The following is a 25336-nucleotide window of genomic DNA, read 5'->3' as shown; positions in this document are numbered from 1 at the left end:
AGAGCCCACGTCCTTTTTGTCTCGACAGTCCAAACAATTCTGCGTCAGGCTGGTCATCTTCTAGCTGGGAACCTTCTCCAAGGGCATTTGAGCTGAATGCATCCTTTGGGGAAATGGCCTACACAGAAATTCTCGTGTCATTCCAATGAATCCCACCATCAAGTGCTAGACGCTTCCCCATGCCATGAAAGAACAGCCACACAGTTGCTGTTTCCAGTATCCTTCCCCACGTTGAACATAATGGTGGGCTGATCATTAATAGCAAAAATCATAGAAGAGGGAAAACAGCCTTTGATAGTAAGTAGGGACTCCAAAAGAGAAAAATTTCAGCAACTGAGGTGAGCCAGGACGGCAGGAGTGACAGCATCGTGAAGTTAGCATCAAGGGAACGCTATGAATCCTTCGAGATGGGACGCCGAAGCGATAACAAGCAATGACAGGGAAATATCCTTCTATCAGCCAGGAATGTGGCTGTCAGCTGAGAGTGGGATCATTGGGAAGATGTCCTTGTTCCCTATCAGCAAGAGGTTTTGTTTTGTTTTTGCAAGAATCACTTGCTTTGCATTCCGTGTTTCAGTTTAGCATACAACAGTATGAGAGCCATAGACATTTTCATCCTTACAAAGATGGATTCAAGCAGATGCTGGATGCAAACAGCGGGCGCCATTGCCAATATTATGTTGCTTCTGAATTTAACAGAATAACTGAGTTGGAAGGGAGTTTGTAGGTCATCTAGTCCAAGCAGGAAACCCTAGGCAAGTCCAGACAAATGGTCATCCAATATCTTCTTAAAATCCTATAGTGATGGAGCCCCCCATAACATCTGGAGGCAAGTCCTTCCAGTGTTTGATTGTTCTCACTTTTAGGAAGTTTCTCTTTAATTCCAGGTTGCTTCTCTCCTTGATTAGTTTCCATCCGTTGCTTCTTGTCCTGCCTTCAGGAGCTTTGGAGAATAGGTTGACCCCTTCTTATTTGTGGCAGCCCCTCAAATATTGGAACACTGGGAACATTTCCCAGAGATATCAGAGTTGACCATCGCAGGAGACAACTCAAGGACATTCAGTTACATTATCAGCTGAGAAGAGTGAGCTTGTGGACTGCTAATTCTGTGCCCGTTACCTTAATTTTGAAAAGTGATGTCTAGCCCTACTTTCCTGAAGAAGTTTGTTTGGGGGGAATGGGGTTGCCACACAGAATGGTTCACCTTCCATATTTCCTTAAAGGAAAATAGCATGTTTTCCTCTGCCCTTATTTATATAATCCTGTATGTCAAACCACGCAAGAGCTCAAAAGCTGAGAAACACAATAAATGTTAGCTTCGGCAAATAAAGGTGAGCATTTGAAAGGAAAATGTGGGACGAGAGAAGAGGGAGAGCACTTGTTTTTTTTACCCAATTCCATTAGCAGTAAATCACCAGTGTATTTATAGCTGAGAGAATAGTTTTAGCAATGTTACCTCTCCGGAGGAAAAAAATAAATAAGGCATTATAGCTTTTCGCCTTGGTTTCTCCTTCCTCTCTCCCGTTTCCATGCGTGACAAAAAATCACTCAGCCTTTCCAAAACCTCTGAGGCAGAGGGGGGATCAAGGGTTTTCAAATAGCCATGATTTGTGAAAACCAAACAACACAGCTCAGCTCCAGCAGTTTGCCAGGGGACCACTAAGCAAGATACAGATTAGAGAAACCCATCTTTGGCTAGCGAATTTATGCAAACCTTTCCCAGAGATCAATGGGCAGAATCGAAAGGCCAATGAGGGATTACGCATAGAGTGGATAGAGGAAAGGGGTTTTGTACAGATTTATGAAATCTACCCATTTCTTTATAAAATGGGGAGGAAAAGCTGAGATTTTCTCCTGTGAAACAAAACAACCAGGCAACATAAAGGCGATTTTACGTAAAGTAAAGCTTTCTCCACAAAATGATCACATGTGCACCCTTTACTTACAGCAACTCTGTATTTTTGTAGCCTCTGTTGGATTCTGGATGAACTAATGCGTGCTCACTAAATCCTCAATGTACAACTATTCATTTAGTGACTGTTTGACGTTACAGTGGCATTGAAAAAAGTGGCCCATGGCCATTTCTCACACTTCCGTCCACTGAGCATCTCCATTGTCATGTGATCAAATTCAGCCACTTTGGCAACTGGCATGTATTTATGACGGTTGCAGCGTCCCAGGGTCACGTGATCCCCTTTTGCGACCTCCTGACAAGCAAAGTCAATAGGGGAAGCTAGATTCATTTAACAACCATGCTACCAACTTCACAACTGCAGGGAATCTCTTAACAAATGGGGCAAGGAAGGCCATAAAATGGGGCAAAATTCACTTAACCGTCTCAGTAATGGAAATTTGGGGCTACCTGTACCTTTTTTTCCCTTCTTTTTTCTTTTTATTTTTCTTCTTCTTTTTCCTTTTCCCTTCTGTCTCTGGTCCCTAAGGCTTTCAACAGAAGTGGGTTAAGGCAAATACAGATAAGAGTTATTTCTGACAGTGCAAAGGAAAAGCTCGTTGTGATTGCGCAATAGTCCTGGGCAACTAGCATGAGAGGCAAGGTGGAGGAAGGCCACCAGTGAAATTGTGACTCACAACATTGCTTGCAAAGGGCAGTGCTTGCATTCATGACATCACGACACCCGACTTGTCACTTGCATTAAACATTCGCTTGCTGCTATTTCTTAACAAGGGTCTTTTGTTCAAATTCAGTTTACTTACGCAGGTTGTTTAAAACACAGCGAAAAAGAAAGAAAAAAAGTGATCACATCACCAACCTATTTACTGCTGCTCTTTGACTAAACCTCAGGTAATTGCTTAGGTGAAATGAAGGAGTGTGCAAAAACACAGAATAGATACAAAATATAGTATCGGTGCAATCTCATAATTCCTTTGGTGGAATTGAAGTAACTGATAGGTTATGGCAAAAATGATCCCAGTTGCCACTTTGCTTCCAAAAACAGATAGGAAAGGCATTTGGGGGAAGATAATGTATTAAACGATGGTAATTTGATTAATTTAATTTAATATTTTTTCCCTGAATCCAATTAGCTAATCCACTTGGTAATACCCAAACTGGCATGATCTGACTTTATTCCTGAATCATTCCTTGCATGATTTGGTTTCAAATCAGGGTTTCTTGAAAGAGAGAGAGTGAGAGAATGAGAGAGAGAGCGTGCGAGAAGAGAGAGAGAGAGAGAGAGAGAGAGAGAGAGAGAGAGAGAGAGAGAGAGAGAGAGAGAGAGAGAGAGAGAGAGAGAGAGAGAGAGAGAGAGAGAGAGAGAGAATGCCGTAACCAAAAATGGACGGAATACAGTAACATTTCTTGGCATTTTGAATGCTTCCTCTTAGGAGCTGAATTTATTCTTATTTATACTGCCAGGTCTTATCATCCATGAGCATCCTGAGAGGGAAACACATACCGTGACAGGACACACCAAATCTTTCAGCTGAGAGAACAAAAGCAAAAGATTTTCAGATTTATGCATAGTGACGGGGTGTTTTAATTTGGCGGTTCGACCAGCATATTCAGCTGGATGTGTGAATGCTTTGCCTCTCCTTATTCCAAACTGTGTTTCTTCTTGTGCTCCTTTTCTCGCTCTTAGGGACTGTTGTCTTTTGGCTGCGTTTGTAACGAAGTTTATGGCAAAAATTAATTCCTTCCAAAAAAGGGGGTAGAACTGTTTCTGTAAATCTTACGCCTCAAAGGCAGAAGTGTCTAATCTGAAATGGCTATTTTTGGTTAGTATAAAGTATATTGGACTGGTTGAGGTATTGTTTGGGTTAGAGAGCTACATAAAGCCCTGGGAAGGATGTAGTTATGGTGAAATACACCTTTTTTTTCTTTGCTCATGCCATTGAAGTGACTTGAATAGTCCCCCAAGCCAAGTGTAGGATTTATAATTCTTTGGAAGAATGGATTGAAACTGAAGCTGAAATATTTTGGCCACCAAAAGGAAGAGAGAACTTGTTGGAAAAGGCCTGATGTTGGAACAATTGAAGACAAAAGGAGAAGTGGACAGCAGAGGATGAGATAGTTAGATAGCATTATCGACACAATAAAGATGAATTTAAGCAAACTCCAGGACACAGTGAAGGATGCGGGGGGGGCGGGGCGGCTGGTCTGCTGTGGTCCATGGGGTTGCAAAAAGTCAGACATGACTTAGCCACTCAACAACAAGCATAGGTAGAGAAAAATCAACAGAAGAAGACTTGGAATGGTGTCCAGGTGAGGTTGGGCTTCGTTGCAGTTGTCCTTAAAAATATATTCTAGATTCAAATTTGCTGTGAGATGTTCAGTTGAACCTTGAGCAACATTGCCTTGACTTCTCATTGTCTATTTCTGCTCAGAAACAATCAAAACCGCTTTTTAAAACTGATGCAGGCCCACCTTTCTTCCCTTAGATGGGCTCAGAGGAATTCCCTTCGTCTAGGGAACGGACCCAAAGTGATGTGTCACACCAGTAGAGAGCTTCTCCTGGAGTGAGAAGCTGAATATGTAAACTGAGGCTTAATGCGTGCATAGATGAAGGTTTGATGAACCTGAAGGGACAGTTAATCTCTGTTTCCATTTTGATTCGTGTGTATCCTAACTCAGGCACCTGTTCTCAAAATGCAGATTCAAACGGGCAATCGTTCCTTTTTAGCTGTCTTTGTGTATTTGACTCAGGTGTGAAATTGTTGCTCAGAGCTGCTAGCTGCTTGGTATGAAATGAATCGTTCTATTATTTGAGCGGCACATCTTGACAGAAACAGCTTCTTGGTTGACAAGTGAGCAAGTACATATTCAGTGACCCAGTTAAAAATCTTCTGAGGGTTTGGACCTGGGATGTTCTGTGGCTGAATGACCGGTTTTTGACAGATCTTGATGGCAAGGGATTAAATACGTATCTGGCCTCATCTATTTCATCCTCCAGAGTTTGTGGTGCTTTGGGATGTATAGATATTAAAGATTAATACAATCAATTAATGCGTAATCTAATCATCTCTAATGTCACTGGAGAGTTGACTCAATTCAGTCTAACCACTTTTTGCAACTTGGGCACTAGAAAGCACGAAGTTCTGTGCTGAGGTTTGCGTGGCATTTTTTTCAAGCTTGTTTAGAAGCCTGGGAAAGGACACGGCTGCTTTAAAGAGACGTTTTGCTCACTCTCTTATGCATTCCAAATGCCTTTTAAAAATCATTTTCAAAGCATCCCCAGCTTTAATATCCAGGTGGTAATCCGAATCAGGAGCATTTCCTTCTTTGGATATTCCAGATATTCCTTGTTCCAAGAAGAACCTTTAATTCTAATGGTGGAACATAGTTGTTAAACTATATTTGCAAGGAAAAAGGACTTGATACCAACTGATAATAACAATCCTGAAAACTCACTCCTGATGAGATGGTGATGATGTTACTTTATACTTTATTTATATTATTAGCAAATGAAAAACCCCAAGGAGGTTGCGACAAAATTTCAAATCACAAAATGCAATTAAAAACAGGAGCAAGATCCAGCAATTCAGGTTATTTTTAAGGTCTTCCCCCCCCCCCCACTTCAGGTAGGAATGGGTACTACTTTTTACATTAGTTTAGCACTGTTTCATTATAGATTTTTTTTCTTGACAATTCAGATCTGTTGTGCTATCATTTTCTCATTTCTGCTTTCTCTGCCTGTAAGCAGGTGGAGGGGAGATATTGGAAAAAATATATTGCTGTGAATCCCCTTCAATCACCTGGATGGAACTGTGCAGGTTTTAATATCTTCTAAAGGGTAGACCAAGGGGTAGGCAACCCCGGCTCTTTTATGACTCATGGACTTCAACTCCCAGCATAGCTGACTCAGGAATTCTGGGAGTTGAGGTCCATGAGTCATAAAAGAGCCGAGGTTGCCTACCCCTAGGGTAGACCATTCCTGTTGTTTTCATCCCATTCAACTAGAAAGTGAAGTAGTTTTAGTTACCTGGATTCTTTTCCCTTACATGGCCTATGGTCAAGTCTTTCCTTAAATCTCAAATTTAGATGTTGCCACCTTCAGAACTTGAATTCAGATTGAATCTTGTCTAATTCATTCACCCTTAAATCAGGGTTTCTCAACCTTGATGACTTTAGATGTGTAGACTTCAACTCCCAGAACTATCTAGCAAACAAGCTAGCTGGGGAATTCTGGGAATTAAAGTCCACACCTCTTAAAGTTGCCAAGGTCGAAAAACATTGCCTTTAGTAATTCCAGTATTATCTTTTCCCATAAAATTTTAGTGTAACCTGAAGGAGTATTTTGAATAGAAAGAGAAATAAAAAGTGGATATGATATTATGGGAAATCAACATTGACATAATTTTCCTTTATTTCATTACAGAAGACCCCTCATCCACAGGGGTCAAAAAGAACAAAAGACACATTATAACACACACCAACCCACGAAAGAACAGTTTAATGTAGATTACTTTTAAAATACCCTATTTTAAATGCATTGAATATATTTTTATTCCTGACAATTGCATTCTCAAGCACTGTAGCTTTATATTCCTCATACTGAATTTCTATATTTATATTTATAGAAGAGAAACAGATTGCTTTCTGGAGTTTTCAAAGCAAGTTTCAGTCACGCTTTTCTTTCTCAGTAATCTTTGAAAAGCAGGGATGTGCTGTTTGTTAGCTGTAGAATTTCAGCTTTTCTCTGGAATGTCATTGTATCCTACTTTTTTGGTGCTTTGAATAATCAATAGCAATAGCAATTGCACCTAGACTTATATACCGCTTCAAAATGCTTTACAGCCCTCTCTAAGCGGTTTACAGAGTCAACATCTTGCCCCCGACAATCTGGGTCCTCATTTTACCAACCTTGGAAGGATGGAAGACTAAGTAAACCTTGAGCCGGTCAGAATCGAACTGCTGACAGTCAGCAGAATTAGCCTGCAATATTGCATTCTAACCATTGTGCCACCATGACTCTTAACACTTTATATAGATTTATTTTAATGGTGGTGATGATTTGTTTAATGGTACTAACATTCTTTCTTTCTTAATTTTGAGTTCCAAGCCACCGTCAAAGAAGGCAGCACTGGTGTGATTGTGAATCTAACTGTTGAAGACCGAGATGATCCAGCCACAGCTGCATGGAAGGCGGTTTACACCATCATCAACGGCAATCCAGCCCAGAGCTTCAAAATCCACACAAATGCAGAAAACAATGAAGGGATGTTGTCAGTTGTCAAGGTAAGGGACCAACTTTTAGCAACGAAACTGTGAACCTAATTTCATATGTTGTCCTTCACTCTTCTGGGCCAGACTTCTCCAAGCGATGTTCTCTTACATGGGTTGAGTATGACCATCACAAATGTGAGGAGCGCTTATAAGTCACTGTTTTCAGCACCATTGTAATGTTCACTTTAGAAAGGTCTTTAGGACTACCAGCACCTAAATGTCTCTTTCTTTGTGGTTTCACTCCACGTAACTGATGAAGTGGATTAGGGTCCATAAAAGCTTATACTATAGTGTCTCGATTGCCAGAAGACCCATTAAGTAAGTCTATCTTGTGATGGAAGCTTTTAATATACCGGATGTGAACAATGCTATATGTTCTTATCTTTCAGCCTTTGGATTATGAGATCTCAGCCTTCCACACGCTGCTGATCAAAGTGGAAAATGAAGATCTCTTGGTTCCAGATGTCCTATATGACACCAGCTCCACAGCAACTGTTCAGATCACAGTTCTAGATGTGAATGAGGGGCCCATTTTCCACCCTAACCCAATGGTTGTCACCAAACAAGAGAACATCTCTGTTGGAAGCATTGTCTTAACAGTTAATGCCACTGATCCAGACACTTTGCAGCATCAAACTATAAGGTGAGTAGAAGATTGTGGAACCCCCTTTTACTACTTCTACTACTACACACCATGCATCTATGATTTGTGAATCAACAAATGCTTGCAAACTAAAGACTGAAAATTGATATAGAACCTATAAAGCATACTGTAGAATAACAGAGTTGGAAGGGACCTTGCAGGTCTTCTAGTGCAACCCCTTCCTCAAGCAGGAAACCCTATACCACAGGTCTGCAACCCGCGGCTCTGGAGCCGCATGCGGCTCTTTCAGCCATCTCCTGTGGCTCCCAGTCCTCTGCCATGTGCAGTCCCCCCCCAAAAAAAAGTGGGACTAAAAAAGTTCAACCAATCAATTCAAATATGCAGGGTAGGTGCATATCTCACCTTGGCTCCACTCTTCAGTCAAACCCTGTTCTGCACATGCACGCATGAACGCGCATGTGCACACATTTTTTGCGGCTCCCAGTTTTTCCTTTTGTGAGGCAACCGGTTCCGAGTGGCTCTTTCACTGTTTCAGGTTGCTGACCCCTGCCCTATACCATTTCAGACAAGCGGCTGTTCTTAAAAACCTCCAGTGTTGGAGCACCTACAACTTCTGGAGGCAAGTGGTTCTACTGATTGATTGTTATAATATCAGGAAACTAATTCTAGGTTGCTTTCTCCTTGATTAGTTTCCATCCATTGCTTCTTGTCTTGCCTTCTGGTGCTTTGGCAAACAGTTTGCCCCCCTCTTCTCTGTGGCAGCCCCCCAAATACTGGAACTCTGCTGACATGTTTCAATGACCCCAGGACACCACAACTGTCATAAATGCATTCCAGTTTGCCAAGCACTTGAATTTTAGTCATGTGACGATGAGGGCATGGAGACAGTTTTAAGTGTGAGGACCAGCTATAAGTCACTTATCCCAACACTGTTGTGACTTCAGATGGTGACTAAACAAATAGTTATAAATTGAGGACTACCTGTGCCTTAAACCAGGGGTCCCCAACCCCGGTCTGTAGACCAGTACCGGGCCGTGGCATGCCAGCAACCGGTCCACACAAACAAGCAAAGCCCCATCCGTGGGATGCAGGCAGCACACAAAACCATGCACCCTTTGGTCCATGGAAAAACCTCTCTCCACGGAACCAGTCCCTGATTCTCAAAAGGTAGGGAACCTCTGCCTTAAACCAAGCAAGAAAAAAAACACAATAGTCCTGTCATTTTATCAAATAGGTAAAATAGGAGAAGTAATGCAAATGAAAACACATCAGTAAATTGGAGCATTCGGTCTGCAAGAGGAGAAAGGTTAATAGGGCTGATGAGAGTTCATTTTTGCCTACTTAAGTTTAAATAGGAATACTTGAATCTCCTGCGTCAGGAATAAGTATGAGTTTTGCTCTTAACAAGCATCATTCCCTTGTATAGGGAGGCAGGAGACCAGGGTTTCCATTGCTAAACAAGGCAGTGTTGACAGAATTAGGCCCAATTTTACAACTGTTTTTGCTAGAGTTGTTAAGTGAATCACTGCATTGTTCAGTGAATCATTTGATTTTTAAACGAATCTGGCTTCCACCACTGATCTTGTCAGAAGCTAGTTGGGAAGGTCACAGATGATAATCACATGACCCCAGGGCACTGCAACCTTCATAAATACATGCCTACTACCAAGTGTCTGAATTTTGATCACATGACCATGGGGATGCTGCCATGGTCATAAGAATGAAGACCCATAAGTCAGTTTTACAATGCTGTTGTAACTTTGAAGGATTGCTAAATGAATGGTTGTAGGTCAAGGATTACCTGTACACATTTATGTGTCTATGCACACATGCAGTATACCATGCCACACAAATGCCTATGGCTATATGTATATTACATACGTAAGGTACACCATATACTTTCTTCTTAGATGAATAATTGAAGACTTGGAGTGTATGGAACAGGAATATTTTAGCTCCCACTGTTCCTGGCCTTTTGATTAGGAAATATGGTGGGAGCATTATTGACAGGTGCACATGTCTTCAGGAGAGCTACTTTGATGAGGTCCCTTAATTACCGTATTTGCAGTGTTTGGTCTTTTGCACCCAGGAGATACCATAAGAGAATGTGGGAGAGACGTGACATGTGTTAAGAAGAAGGGGAGAAGAAGGGAAGCTGATCCATAGGCCCTGATTATAGCACTTAGCTATAGCAATAGCACTTAGACTTATCTACAGCTCCATAGTACTTTACAGCCTTCTCTAAGCAGTTTACAGAGTCAGCACATTGTCCCTGACAATCTGGGTCCTCGTTTTACTGACCCCAGAAGGATGGAAGGCTGAGTCAACCTTGAGCCGGTCAGGATCGAACTCCTGGTGGAATTAGCCTGCAATAGTGCATTCAAACCACTGCACATGGAGGGAGGGAGGGAGAGTGAAAGGAATAGCAATAGCCCTTAGACCTATATACCACTTCACAGTGCTTTTACAGCCCTCTCTAAGCAGTTTACAGAGTCTGTACATTGCCCCCGACAATCTGCGTCATTTTATTGACCTCGGAAGGATGGAAGGCTGAGTCAATGTTGAGTTGATGAGGATCGAACTGCAGGCAATCAACAGTCAGCAGAATTAGCCTGCAATGCTGCCTTCTAACCACTGTGCCACCTCGTCTCTTTATCGTTCTAAAGCTATTACCAATTTCAGAGCGTCATCTCACTCTCTCTCATTTTTTTCTCCACCCACCCTTTTTCATGATTAGGTTGCAAATGCAAAATAGCAGCGGGTAGTAGTGGAAAATCAGGAATGCTCATTAGCTTTGCAAATCATTTCGCCCAGCCAGAGAGCACGGCAGAAATCTCCTTGGCTATGTACTATGAGTTGAAATCTGCATAGGGTCAGCCACCTTGAATAACAATTGGGACAGCAGCTGAAAGAAACATCTCAGGGTTTGTGACATTGGAACGAGACTTTTCCCGTTTGTTCCCCAAAGACGATGTTTTGCTTACCTCGGGCTGAGAAAGGAGCAATGATTGCAACATGGAAAGCAAGTTCAGGAGGCTTGGACAGATCCCACTTCCAAGGGAATGAAGTTGCTAAGGTCACGAGTAGAATCGGAGAGGATGGAAGTGGTGGGAATATGAAAGAAATTGAGAACTGATAAAAGAGAATATTTGTAGCTCAGGGCAGAAATGAGGGATGCTTGGTGCTCTCTGAGCTTGATTGTTTTCTTGCAGACGTTTCATGACCCAACTAGGTAACATCATCAGTGCTCCAAGGAAGTGGGATTTGCCCTCATGTAATATAATAGTAGCTTGCCTGTCAGTGTTGGTGGAGGTATTGGCAAGACAATAGTTTCGTTCACACATATTCGTTTGTAGTGTTGTGTTTCTAGTTTAACTGAAAACTAAGTTTGATTCCAAGGTCAAGGTGAATTGTCCTAAAGAGCATGACAAAATAGTGTCAGTTGCAATTTTTCCCAGCTTCCTGAGCTAAATAAAGAATTTCCATCTGTTGTTGAAATAGAGTTGGGACTCAGTTAAAGTAATCTTAATTCCAATTTATTGTGTAGATGCTATTTTTCTTAAAACAAGACAAAAGAAAGCAACACTGGTATGGCACAAACTGTTTATAATTTCACCTTTTAATCCAGACTAACAGTTAACCCTGAACTCTGATTTCTTAATCCTAGATTGCATTAGAGCAAAGATTTTAATTTTGCCTGCCTGTTTGCCAACTCTGAAATTCTAATCAAAACTTTTTTGGGTGTGTTTGTGTGTGTGTGTGTGTGTGTGTGAGAGAGAGAGAGAGAGAGAGAGAAAGAGAGAGAGAAAGAGAGAGAGAGAGAACTTCAAGGCCAAATGCAATAACAGTTTCTATCCTGGGAAATTAAAGAACAGCCTAATTCTGAAAAATCCATTATTAACAGTAAGTCTTAATTAAACATATTTACCGGCTTCAAGAATTTATCTTGGCGGAAAGATCCTTCAAGGTATGTTGTTCCACTTCAGGCTCAACAAGTTCAGAGATTAGAATAGTTTTGACTTCAGAACCAAATACAAATAAGTTGTTTACTGCACTACAGTGGTAATTTTTAATTAAAGCAATGCTCTTTGCTTTCATATTTTATTGTGGCAATATATTTTTATTACCTACTGTGCTTCTGGAGTTTTAATTATTTATGTAAATATATGACTGCAACTTTGATTCTTGGAAACCAGTGTGACTGAATCTTTCTCCAGCAAAAGAGGGGAAATGCTGATTATGGCTTTCAAGCATGCCTAATTGATTAAAGTTAGATTAAAGTTCACTTTGTGATTGGAACCATCTGCTTCAAATTCACACCTCTTATGGTGTCCTTGAAAAGGTTTCAGGCTCTCACGGTCTTCAGCAGAATTGTAGAAGTTTCATTTCTCTATCTAACCCACTAGGAAGTAACACCTTCCCCCCCCCCCTTACTCTAAAGGCAAGTTGAAACACAGAGGCACGTAGCTGCCAAAGGTCTTGCAACGAGGTCAGTTGTCTTGATTCTCTATTTCTCTATCTCTCTATTTCTATCTCTGTCTCTATCTTTTTTATCCCTTGAGGCAAGGAATGTCACATACACCATAACATCATCAATGAATGACACAATGATGTATCTTTGAGGGGATGATGCACAAGACACATACATTATAACACCATCCCTGAATGACACAATTATGGCATTTGTATCCTTTATGTGATGATGCCATGTATACTGTGACATCATGGTGGCTTCTACCAGATGACTATGATCACCCCATACCAATAAGAAAACACTAGGCTGGAAAAGCTCTTCATGATAACTTAAATCATAGTCGGCAGCAGTCTAGCTAATCCTACGTTTGTCATCTTTTTTTAAAAAATAAACAAAAAGTCCTTCAAAGCCACCTTGCTCTATATTGCAAGCTTTAAAGCAGAAATGGTGCTCACAGAGAAAGGCGAAATATGATAAATATCAACTATCCAGCCAAGGGAATAAAAAAAGACACACTCTTTGTATAAAAATGCCAAAACATTTCTTCTAAATCCGTGATTTTATCCACTAGAATGGCCTGTCTCACATAACTGCCAGGTGTAGCATGTCGAAAGTCAAGGTGAAGCTCATGTTAAAAGTGAAAACAATAGTGGGATATAATTCATGAATGCAATGAGGCAAACATTTGCATTTCCAGAAGACCTTGATGGATTGAAGTTACGTTTGAGGGATGATGCCTTGTTCTGGTTCCCAAGATTGACTGAAAGTAAACTGAAATCACCCTGTCAACAAAAGTGCGTATAGTCAAGGCTATGGTCTTCCCAGTTGCAATGTATGGCAGTGAAAGTTGGACCATAAGAAAGGCTGAGCGCCAAAGAATTGAAGCCTTTGAACTATGGTGCTGGAGAAGACTCCTGCGAGTCCCTTGGACTGCAAGGCGATCAAACCGGTCAGTCCTAGAGGAGATCAACCCTGACTGCTCTTTAGAAGGCCAGATCCTGAAGCTAAAACTCAAATACTTTGGCCATCTAATGAGAAGGAAGGACTCACTGGAGAAGAGCCTCATGCTGGGAAAGGTGGAGGGCAAGAGAAGAAGGGGACGACAGAGAAGGAGGTGGCTGGATGGAGTCACTGAAGCAGGAGGCGTGAGCTTAAATGGACTCCAGAAGATGGTAGAGGACAGGAAGGCCTGGAGGAACGTTGTCCATAGGGTCACGATGAGTCGGACACGGCTTCACAGCTAACAACAACAACAAAACTGAAATCAGAGGCACCGAGCTTGACGTTGCTCGCTCTTCTTATACCCTTATTGTTTCAGCCAGTCCCCATCTGCCTTTCCACAGCACTCCCATAAGCTCTGAGTCATGAAAGCAATTCTCCAAATGTATTTCATAATCTGCTGCCAGCGTCTTCAAGCGGACCTCAGAACCTGATGAAACTTGATGGGACCTCAACATTCACTGGCATAACTGCAAGGGGATTAATTATGCCCTCTGTTTCCTAGTCTTCTTTGAAGAATGGCTTTGTAGCAGTTGCTATTAGAATTGTGTTTAACTCCAGTTAGGAAAACTGCTGAAATGTTTGAGTGCATGGTTCCCATCCAACTGCTTACCACAATGTGACAGTGAGAGAATAAATAACTCCTGAAATTCAATTGGCGTGGGTGGGCTGATGTGTTTGCTTATTAACTTTTAAATAAGTCGTCCAATTTCTGGAAAATAGCTTCTGAGTATAAATGCAATCGCACATTTTGCTAGGCATCAGAAAAACCATAAATTACCAGCAAACATGTCTTTCTACTGAGCTGATGATCCACACTATATTTAGGAAGACAGCCTTGATATAGGAGATAATAGGAAACCCAGAACCTGAGGCTTAGTCACTCTGGAGGAAGGCATGGGTTCAGCTCAGAGACCAAGGTTAGAGTTCAATGGAGGTTAGAGCTTAGAGTTGTGGACCAGACCTTATTACAAAGAAGGTGTAAGTCAGCGTTTAGAAGCGGCAATGTATGAGAACAATAACCAACAAGCATTGAAGATCTATCCCTGGAATTATATAGTCATACTAGAGAGCAATGGGCCGCGATGGCTCAGTGGTTAAAGATGCTGAGCTTCTCAGCTGGAAAGCTGACAGCGTGGGTTTGAGACTTGAGACCTGCACAACGGGTTGAGCTCCCGTTCCTTGCCCCAACTCCTGTCTACTTAGCAGTTTGAAAGTTTGTAAATGCGAGTAGATAATTAGGTACCCACTTCGGTGAGAAGGTAACAGCATTCTCTGCACCTGCTAAGCTTGTAAGCCACCCTGAGTCTTCAGAGAAGGGTGGGATATAAATGGGATTAAAATTTTAAAAAAAATAAAAAATGACCACAGAAAATATCTTTGGACAAATCTGGCTCCCTTGGTCAAGAAATGGAGATGGGCACCAGCCACTAGAGGTGCCACCACTGACAGAGAAACCTTTACCTTTACTGGAGAGCAAGAAGAGTTAAGCCTACATATCTATCTTCCTAATCTTGAGAGCATTTAATAGTCTGTCATTTCTTTGTTCTAAAAAAGCAGTAGCAATTCTCTAGTGCAGTTCAATTAAAAATGCACATCAAAAAATAGCCAATAAAAAGTTCATAAAATGCTAAACTAACACGAGCTCAACCCACCAGAGATTTCATTGATTAAAAGAGTACACCACAGTGCTAGTAACAAAAATAATACCGAAAAGCCAGACAATCCAATTTAATTTTTTTTGTGGGAAGATGAGACTATTTTAGTGCAGGAGGCTCCCCAAGGAGAAGGCCATTTTCTGAGCAGCTATCTGTCACAGCTAAGCAGGAGAGGACCTCTGGAATGGCATCTCCAAGAAAGATTTTACACTGAGGAAATGTGGAAAACTTAGTTAATCCTATATTGTATGGGTGTACTCACTTTGGCTTTATGTAAGCATTTTAAAAATGATCCTAAATGTTGCTTATTCCCTAGTAAACCCATTGCTCCTGGATCCCTTCTGGAGATCCTAGAGAGGAGATTCTGACCCCATCAGGCAGGACAATTTTTGCATCCAGAGGTAGCCATGGGATTGTATGGCTTGGGGAGCTGTTTTAGGCCTCTGTGAGGTGGTTACTATTTCTTTTCCTCTTAAAAACATGGGTAAAAGTGCCACCGCACAGTAAAAACTACCAGTTAAGGACTTAGAGATCCAAAGGAAGAGCAATGTTAGTCACAAAGAATCAGGATCACACATAAGGTCCAGGTCAAAAGATTCATTGCTCAACCAATCACAAGAATCTGATTAACTGACAGCACTACACTAGCGCTAAATAAGAGTTAATGGAATTTAAGAGGGGTGGACTTGGAGCATTTGTGGACAAGGATTCTAGTCTAATTCCTCTCTTGACTCTGCCCCCTCCTATTCCTGACTCCTATTCATTGTTCAAGCTAAGCCTGGCCACTGTTCATCAGGCTAACTTTTACTTGAGTTCATTTGAGATGATTGAATTCATTTGAATTTCAAGGACCATCTATTTTGGATAGTAGTTTGATGATTAAATTACATATGGTTATTAGACCTTCTACACTACGAAGATGGTAGAAGTAATTTTATCCTTGATGTCCGCCATAGGATACCCATCAATTGAACTAGAACAACAATATTGTTAGAATTGAATTCTTCTCTTCAGGCATGAATTTGTTTCCCCGTTCAAATGATTCTTATGTGAAAAAGAATCTGGAGACCCTTGGAAAAAGTTTCTATATCTCAACAGGCCAACATTTAATTCTGCCTGTAGTTTTTAAGCATCGTTGAAAGCTTGCCATATTGTCGGCTGAGTTCTTTATCACACATGATGTTGCAATTCAAAAGAACACACATTCCTCCAAGCAACATGAAACCGTGATCATTTCTTCTCTTTTCCTCACAATCTCTCCCTTCTGGGTTAGTTTTTTCCCCTAAAATTGGAGAAACAAGATAATCTTTCAAGAATGCCCTCTCAGGCTGTTAGGCTGACGGCGCCATTGGCAAAGCTGGCAAAAGACAGCATGGTTGTGAAAGATAAAACTGGTGCCACTTCATGTAAACAGTCATACCAACCCTGTAAATTGCCTCTAGCTGATATCAGACTCACATTGGAAAGAGATGAGATATGGATTGTGCTACCCCTGCACAATCACTCTTCTGAATATTTAAATCTCTCTCACAATACGAAACGAAGCTGAATCTATTGTCCATCTTCCAATACATTTGCCTGGACAGAGTCTTATCATAGTGGAAAGCAGATGGTCACAAATGGTTTTAAGTCCCCTTGATTCCAAGGTGCCTTCCATTCGGTATAGTAAAAAAAATAAAAATCACAAAAGTCTTTTTTTTACAGCACATCCCTTATGGCATTAATCTCTTCCATTGTTTCTCCCTTCAACACATTCTCCTGCACTAATTGTTCATTTTCGTCATGAAGAGTGGTTAGTTAAATGACCAAAAAATGCTTGCGGACTTGCAGCTTCTGATAAATAAGGCCAAGGCATAGAGGTTGGAGGCAACAATCTTTTGCTCCTAGCACTGATTCAATGGCCAGGAACTATGTGCAGAATAACAGAGTGGGAAGGGACCTGAGGGGTCTTCTACAGTATAGGGGCTTCTATGGTTTATGGAGGATGGCTGATAAAGAACCAGCAAGGAGAGTTTACAGCATGGGGTATTTGCAGCCACCCCCAGAAATGAATAATAGAATAACAGAATAACAAAGCTGGACGGGGCCTTGGGAGGTCTTCTAGTCCAACCCCCTGCTCAAGCAGGAGACCCTGTACCATTTCAGACAAGCGGCTGTCCAATCTCTTTTTAAAAACCTCCAGTGTTGGAGCACCCACAACTTCTGGAGTCAAGCTGTTCTACTGATTAATTGTTCACACTGTCTGGAAATTCCTCCTTAGTTCTAGGTTGCTTCTCTCCTTGATTAGTTTCCATCCGTTGCTTCTCGTCCTGCCTTCAGGTGCTTTGGAGAATAGGTTGACCCCCTCTTCTTGGTGTCAGCCCCTCAAATATTGGAACACTGCTATCATGTCACCCCTGGTCCTACTTTTCAGACAAAACCCATAGCAATATGTGCACATCTGCATTGCCACCTGTTAGGACAATGAAAAATTGCATTTACCCAGGTGTCACTTAATACAACCAGTTTTAGGGGACCTGGTGCTTTAGAGCTTTTGGGACCATATCAAAAATAATCTCTCTTTTACCTCTTTGGAAGCAGTGGTGGCCAGTATTTAAGACATCTTTTTCTTGTTCAGACCATAGCTTGCAACCTGATTGAAGTTTAATTGTTTTTATCTCTTGGCTTTTCAATTGTTTTTCCACGTTTAACCTGACAAACTGAATAATAACCCTGTAGGGTTATTTTGGGTAGCTGTAACCCACTTTCTCCTTCTCCTTTGATGTTTCTGCTCATTAGGGGTGGGAAAGCATTTTATTTAGTTCACAGTTGAAGGTAAACTCAGCTCATTTTGAATTTTAAGCAATACCTAAACTGAAACATGATTGTTCAAATGTTTCGGGATTTCTTGCAGCATAATTTGTCAAAAGAAAGTTTATTAAAGGGGCAAAATCTGCATAAAAAGATGTATATTCATGAAAATAAAGACAAAAATAACTGTCATGGAGATCCGTTTGTAAAAAGCAAATAATGTGGGGGACAAATGAACAGAAATGGGTAGGATTTTGCACTAAAATATAAAGAAGGTTTAATGGATTAAAAATAATAAATTCAGTGAATTGCATTAGATAGATTTGCAGAAATGAGAAATGAAAAGACATAAAATAGACACATTATCTCATAACTACTGCTCGGATACATGCTTGAATTTAGACACCAGGAAAACGCTGAGATATCTTCTTTCAATGATCCTGAGTTACCGGTATTCTAATGCAATTGTGCCAAATCCTTGCAACTATTCTAACTAGCTTTTTTCATTGATTCCACAGTCACTGTAACAATCTAACATCTCTGTGTCATCAAGTACAATAAAGCACACCTAAAATGCAACAAGCATTCATCTGAAATACAATGAAAGGCTTTTAAAATATTCAACAGTGGGAAATTGAACTTTAGCATAAGGAAGCCAAGTGCATTAAAATATCCTCATCTGCCAATGGAAGAACAAACAGATAATTGTGTGTCTTGCAACAGGTTGTTCCCAACACTGGTGGGAAACAACCCAGCTGCAGGCATCTTGCCTTCACCTGTTGTCCGCTAAAAACAGAGACACAGCCTCCCACGATTTTGAAAGCTAGGGGAAAGAGTTGGTCTTTCAGATACCCAGGACCAACACTTTAAACATCAACACTTTGAAGCATATTTAGAAGGAAATGTGTTCATTAATATCCACCCACAAGGTTACAGTTGTTGGTTTTTTTTTGGCCTGTCTGTAATCTACAATATATCCTTCTTTCTGTCTTGTGCCATTTTCTGAATGGGAACCAAGAAGCTGTTCTCTTATTTTTTTGTAGAGTGGCATCTTCAGTGGATGATACCGTATAAACAAATCCATCATCCTCATTACCAACTCCATTCCATGCTCTATGTATTCATGAGTTCTACAATCATTCAATGTTTTCTTTGTACTAGACACAGCCCAATTATAGTCAAGATTACAGTTCCATTGCAAAGCTTACAGTTTTCACCTCTGCAATTTGAGATTGGATTCCTATCATTGACCATCTCATTAGGAACTAAGCAGACTCCCCTGCTTAGGGCTAAATACGTATATCAGACAACTCTTGTGATCAGGAACAGTCTACAGATGCAAGTCAATTTCTCAGGAAAAATAGCAGGAAAGATTTGAAGCTTTCAGGCATGCATTGGAGACTATAAGAGCACTTCTGGACAAGATTAGGAAGGGTCTTGCATTCAAAAGCAATTAATTGCTTTGGTCTGCATGAAAATGCACATGGCACTTGCCTACAATTCTTTAAACCAAAAGCTGATTTTCCAAGTATCATGATAGAGTGGAGGCAGCAACCAGACAATCTTGGAAAAGTATGCAGCTCATTTAAAGAGTTGCAGAGAGGTGATATATTAATGATCCTGCACACACTGAAGCACCTTTTGGCTTTGGAAACTAAAGTGATGCACAGCTCTGCCATGCAGTCCTTGTGGGTTACTTATGGCCTTTTGCTGCTCTTCTTCCTCTTCAGGGCTTCAGGATTTAATTTCAGTTTCCCGACAAAATTTAGTAGTGATAGCAAGGATGATATGTGAATGCACAAGGTTACATCTCTACATCACCTCTACTTCAACTTCACCTACAAAGAAAACAGCATCCCTGCTGCACAAAGAGGAGGGGGTCAATTTATTTCCCAAAGCACCAGAGGGCAGGATAAGAAAGAATGGATGGAAACCAATCAAGGAAAGAAGCAATCTGGAATTAAGAAGGAACTTCCTAACAGTGAGGACAATTAACCAGTGGAACGGCTTGACTTCAGAAATGGTGGACACTCCATCACTGGAGGTTTTTAAGAAGAGACTGGACAGTCACTTGTCTGAAAGGTTATAGGCTCTCCTGCTTGAGTAGGGTTGGAGTGGAAGACCTCCAAGGTCCCTTCCTGCTCTATTCTGATTCTGCAGGCAACTCAAAGTCTTCAAGCTGATGGATCTGGGAAAGTCCACATGAACAGCTGAGCTCTCTCTTTTTCCAAACTACTGGTCCAGAAGTGTTGAGTCTAAAATTAGGGTACCATTTTCAAAACTACTAGCCGATGATGACACCTGTCTTTCAGTAAGCTCCTGGAAGCCAAATGCTGGAAGAGAAGATCATTTTCTTGAGCCCCTGATCGAAAGGAGGTCATTCTTCCTTTGGTCTCTAAACTACTTTCTTCTCCTTCATCTCTGTCTGCATGGTTTTGAACATTCAGCAATGAAGTTTGCATAAGTGGAAATGTACTCTTCAATGCAACTAACCCAAACTCATCTTATTTGAACCTCGTTTCACTCATCCTTTTAAGTGTATCTCATATGATTTTATTTTCTTTTTTTTCTGAAGAAAAAGCCAGAGTTAATTGTCAAAAGTGGTGCTCAATTAAGCCAGATGACTCCAATTATCATCTCAGGAAGCCATTCAACTACATCCCTAGGAAACGTTTCAATAAGGTTTTTCTCACGGTGATTTGCCCCTCCAGATTGAAAGAGATAAATGTCCCTGAAGCTTACTTTTTTCCTTCTCTTTTTTCCTTCTCAAGGCCCTCAATTAGTCGTTCAGGAAGATCTCTCAAATCGGTCCTTGTCTTTCTACAGTAGGGTGGTCCACAATGCCTCTGCTGGAGCAATTTGTGAGAAACACAAGTTTTAAACTGAAAAAAAAAGCTGGGGCTGTTAAAATAAAGTTAGCATTAAATGCAAGCAGTCATTCTTCTGAACCAGACTGAGTGCACAAAATAATCTCCAAGAGTTTTTGAGTTTATTTATGGCTAAGTTCAAAGAATTTTGGAGGGGAGAATTTTGCTTTGATTGATCGATTTGGCCAACAAGCAGTATTCACACATTATGAAAATTTATTACTAGATAAAAATGTAATAAAATAAAGCACGAGCACTTTAAAAGAACATGATTAAATAATAGGCATCTATTGAAACATGCAGAGATCCATATGACAACCTTTAAAAAATATCTTCTTTCCTGGGCTGAGAGTGAGTGACTGGCTCAAGATTTTGCAACTGATTTTCAGGCCTAAGGTGGGACTAGAACTCACCATCTCTTGATGAGTGGGCCAAAGTTACCCAGCCACCTTTCATGCCTAAAACAGGACTAAAACTCACAGTCTCCTGGTGATTGATCCAAAGTCACCAGCCATCTTTCATACCTAAGGTGGAACTCCTGGTGATTGGCCCAAAGTCACTCAATTGGCTTTCATGCCTAAGGTAAGACTAGAACTCACCATCTTCTGATGATTAGGCCAAAGTTACCTAGCCATCTTTCATTCTTAAAACAGGACTAGAACTCATATTCTCCTGGTAACTGATCCAAAGTCCCCCAGCTGGCTTTCACGCCGAAGGCAGGACTAGAACTCACCATCTCCTCCTGGTGGTTTGTTGAAAGTCACCTAGCTGGCTTTCATGCTAGACAGGACTAGAACTCACTCTCTCCCAGTTTCTAACCTTCTGCCTTGACCACTAGACCAAACTAGCTCTCTGCTGAAGACCATCCTAAGTGGAAAAATGATCTTCAACTTCCTTCCTGGTGGGGCTGTTCTAGTGAAAATGGTGAGAAAGCCCCTGTTTAGAATAGGAGGCACTATATAAAGGACAGCCTAGCAGCCCATATTGGCTTCTTGTGATTTTGTTGATAGTCGGATGGATTTTAATATACATCACCACACAATGCATAAGATGCCAGCTTTTGATTTTCTTGAAGAATATTTTGAATCTAGCCATTTTTTCCAGCAATTGCAATCATAGGAGCCTCCAGACAACTGTGAGGCATTATGCTTAAGGACTTATTGCAGATGTATTCTTGACTTGGGGCAGTCAAAAATGATAATAATATTGCTTCATATCAGTTCTAAGCATCTGGAAAGACAGAAGGATAGAAATCTTTCCCTTGGATTTGTTATTGTGGTTTCCAGCCTTGTGAGTAATCCTTTGCCATTTTTAATTGGATGAGGGAATATTTGCATCTGGGTTCACCTCTCGCTTCCCAGCAAAACCACATGTTTGAGGTATGCTGTTCCCCTCCCCAAAAAAATCCTTTAATTTCTGCACATCCCATTAAAACTTTTGGTGTTTGTTCTCCAAAATCCTCCTGTCTTAGTGAGAAAGAATGGGCATATTTGACAGTTTTTCTTTCTTTCATCCCTTCTTCTCACATTTAAAAAATGTTTTGGAAAAATATGATTAAGGACAGCTTGCTAAACATCTAGACTGATAGGTGTGATGGATCAGAATGAAAGAATGAAAGAGAGAGAAAGAAAAACATGTTTTTCTTTAGATGTAGAATGTTTCACAAATACCAATACGCACGCAGAGAATTGCACCCATTTTTATGGAAGGAATCTTATTTTTCACGCTTCTGCCTAGAGAAAAGTGGCCTCTTACTATTTTAAAGATTTCAGGGATTTTAAAAAGGCCCAGAGTGTTCTGTTGTTTTGTTGCCTCTCCAATTCCCATTCTTGGGAGATCACCTCTGTTGTGTAGTGGGTTCTGGAGAGCAGGAAGGATGCCGAGATGATGAGTACAGCATGGCAGATCTTTATTAGGTGGAAGTGACTGTACTGGGGAATAGGGGTTACCTGCCCTCCTTTTATACCTGGCCAGGTGAGCAGCCAGCCAATCGGGTTGAACCTCTGTTTCCCGCCGAAACTGGGTTCCCGTCAAAACAGTTACAGCTCAACGCCCCCTGGGGTGACTGCTATGTAAGTGTGTATGTGTTCTCTTCACCTAGATACATAACAACCTCATTGGGTTAAAGGCCCAGCTTCTCCAATCCTTGGACAAGAGCATGGGGTAGATGTTGGGGACATGATGGGCTTCAGCAACCTTTGTTGATTGTGTGTAAACTTGGAAGGTGAGCAGGATCAGGTGGAGTTCATCCCTCAGAAGGTGACTTCCTGGGTTGTAGGCCCAAAGATGCTTTTTCCAAAAGGCAAGTTTCTTGATTTCTTGAAAACATTTTGCTTTTCATCCAAAAAAACCTTTGACTGGTGGGGAATGTTTAGTTCCATTAGAACTGAAGATACTTCTTGGATGAGAAGCAAAACATGATCAAAGAAAAAAAAACTCATGGAAGTCCAGTTACCTTTTGGGGTTGGGGGGAAAGCACTTTTCGGATAACCGTGACCTGGATGACTGAGAATCTCCACAGCTGAGATTCTCCTGGGCTGTAGGGTAGACAAAAAAGTCAAACACACACAAAGACACACACACACACACTCACACACACAAAGAGACAGACACTCAGACGGGAAGAAAAGTAGAGGAAAACATCTTGTAATCTCAACGTGAAAACTACATAGCTGTCAAGCTGAACCTAACTCTTAAAATAACTTTATATTGATCTTGTAAGCTACCAAGCTGGAGGTTTTCTGTGTGACAATCATGATAAGAGTCTAACATGAGGAAAACTCTGTTGAATTTACTAGTCATGCAGTAATGAAAGGTTAAAAGTGTCGTTGGCTTATTTTTGTGTTCTCAGTTTAAATCGCCATTCAACTCACTTTTGCAGGTCTCTAGGGGGTTCGCAATAGAACAGACCAAAACACAAAATATGTAATAGAAAGCAAAAATAAAAATAAAATGGTTACTTTGATACTGATGTCCAAAGAAGGGCAAAGCTGAGCGTAAAGAAAAAACACAGATTAGCTGGAATTATAGTAAACTCCTTGGAGGTCTCTTTAACGTTCAAATAAGGCTGTTGCCTAAATCTTTGTGGTAGTTTTGTGTGTGTGTGTGTGTGTGTGTGTGCGTGTGTGTGTACGTGCATGTGTGTGTGTGTGTGTGTGTGTGTGTGTGTGTACTGAATATATTTGTGAGTTGCCTCTCAAGACTAATAGATTTCCCTGGGCATCTTTACAATGTAAAATCAGTCCATTTTGAAATTAAAACAACAAATCATGTTGTGTTTAAAAGGTTGCTTTGAAACATGTCCACAGCAATAAAATGTCATTTTAAGAATCTAATAGTAACAAAAAGCCCAAACATTTGATGTTCAGGCATTGCTGACCTTCCTTTCAATGACGGTCTATATAGTGACAATCGGCAATCCAGGTTCATTGTGGCTTGAAAGGAGAATTTAAATGGGAACATTACGAACATTTCCCCCCGGCTTTGTACAAGAACAGCACACTTAAGTTTTGTTATTTATTATTATCTCGGCACAAAATTCACCTGGATCCTGAGGGCAGAAAAGAGAAGGGGGGGGGGGAAAGGAAGGGAAAAAAACCACCTCATTTGATATCTTTTGAAATCTCTCCACACTCCAGGAACTGTTTTTATGGCCCGTTGCACATTTCACATATTATCATGGCTTTGCTAACATATGCAGACTCCTGCATTCTCTATCATCAAATATTTAATGGGGAAAAAAACTCTTCGGCAGCTTATGACTTCCCATATGAACAGTCAAACGTAGGCAGGAGATTAGCTGCAGAGCAAACCAAGCGGAGCCAAGAATTCAGGGTTTCCCCACACCTTTCTGGAGAAGAAACTTTTTCCAGGTCTTTGTTTGCCGACACACTTGGCCTCTGTGGAAACTACAAGTGCTTTTTAACATTCATGGCGTGCTTTTCCCCCCAAAAGCCAGGGGGGAAAAACAGGGCAAAAATGTAGCGTTTTCTTCTGGTTCCACTTGGATTTTGAACTATCTTTATCTTCCTGGGATGTTTCAGCATCTTGTATTTCAATGAATACAAATTGGGTTGACGGGCTAAATACGTCTGGCCAACTCAATTAATTCTATGGACAAAATGAGAGGTGAGGTAGGAACTAACACACTCATTTTGCTTCCGGTTCTGTGGACGTATAAATCCTGTTAGGTCCTGCTTCTGGTTCTTCTAAGTTGCCCAGCTCTCTTTTTATGTGAAAATTAAAATTGTTCTTAGTGGATTTAAGCCAATTTGGATATATTCATTCTACAACTGAGAACTAAGCCTTGTTCCCAGGAAGATATAAGTGTACAGATTGGAAAGTAGAGAGGTCTGCAAACAGGGGGACAAAATCTGCTTAAATCACTCCCAAACACACCTTCTAAATCAGGACCCTATGTTGCTATGATTTTATTTGCCATATATACATATATTATTTTTATTCTTCAGGTGACGGAAACTCATATTTGCATATTAAAAGAACCTCAGCGAGGAACAATCACCTTAGTTAAGGGATATTATGTACTTACAATGGGTAAATTTTGAGAGAAGATTTAATTTGGGGGAAAGATAAATAATACTCTGTGTCAAATTATGTGTTGTGCAATTTATCTTCACCACACAATCAGAACAGATTGGTGAGAACTGCCCATTTCTCCAAGATAGTGTCATTTGTGAATGTAGAAGCACTGGTTAATCTTTTCCAATTGTTCTGCAAAGCTGAGTGCATTATGTGTGTGTG

At 40.8% G+C, this 25336-nt stretch overlaps 1 protein-coding gene across 1 annotated transcript in view; it reads left to right on the top strand.

The window, feature by feature from the left end:
- CDH13 (cadherin 13) overlaps positions 1-25336 on the top strand; it is a 396356-nt gene that overhangs the window by 344536 nt on the left and 26484 nt on the right. The window contains exons 9-10 of the mRNA XM_081335863.1: positions 7013-7195; positions 7573-7826. Coding sequence (XP_081191989.1) covers positions 7013-7195; positions 7573-7826 — 437 coding nt within the window. The remainder of the gene's footprint in view (positions 1-7012; positions 7196-7572; positions 7827-25336) is intronic.

Source organism: Vipera berus (assembly GCF_964194415.1).
Source record: "Vipera berus genome assembly, chromosome: 10".
NCBI lineage: Eukaryota > Metazoa > Chordata > Lepidosauria > Squamata > Viperidae > Vipera > Vipera berus.
This window is presented reverse-complemented; position numbering and strand designations above follow the sequence as displayed.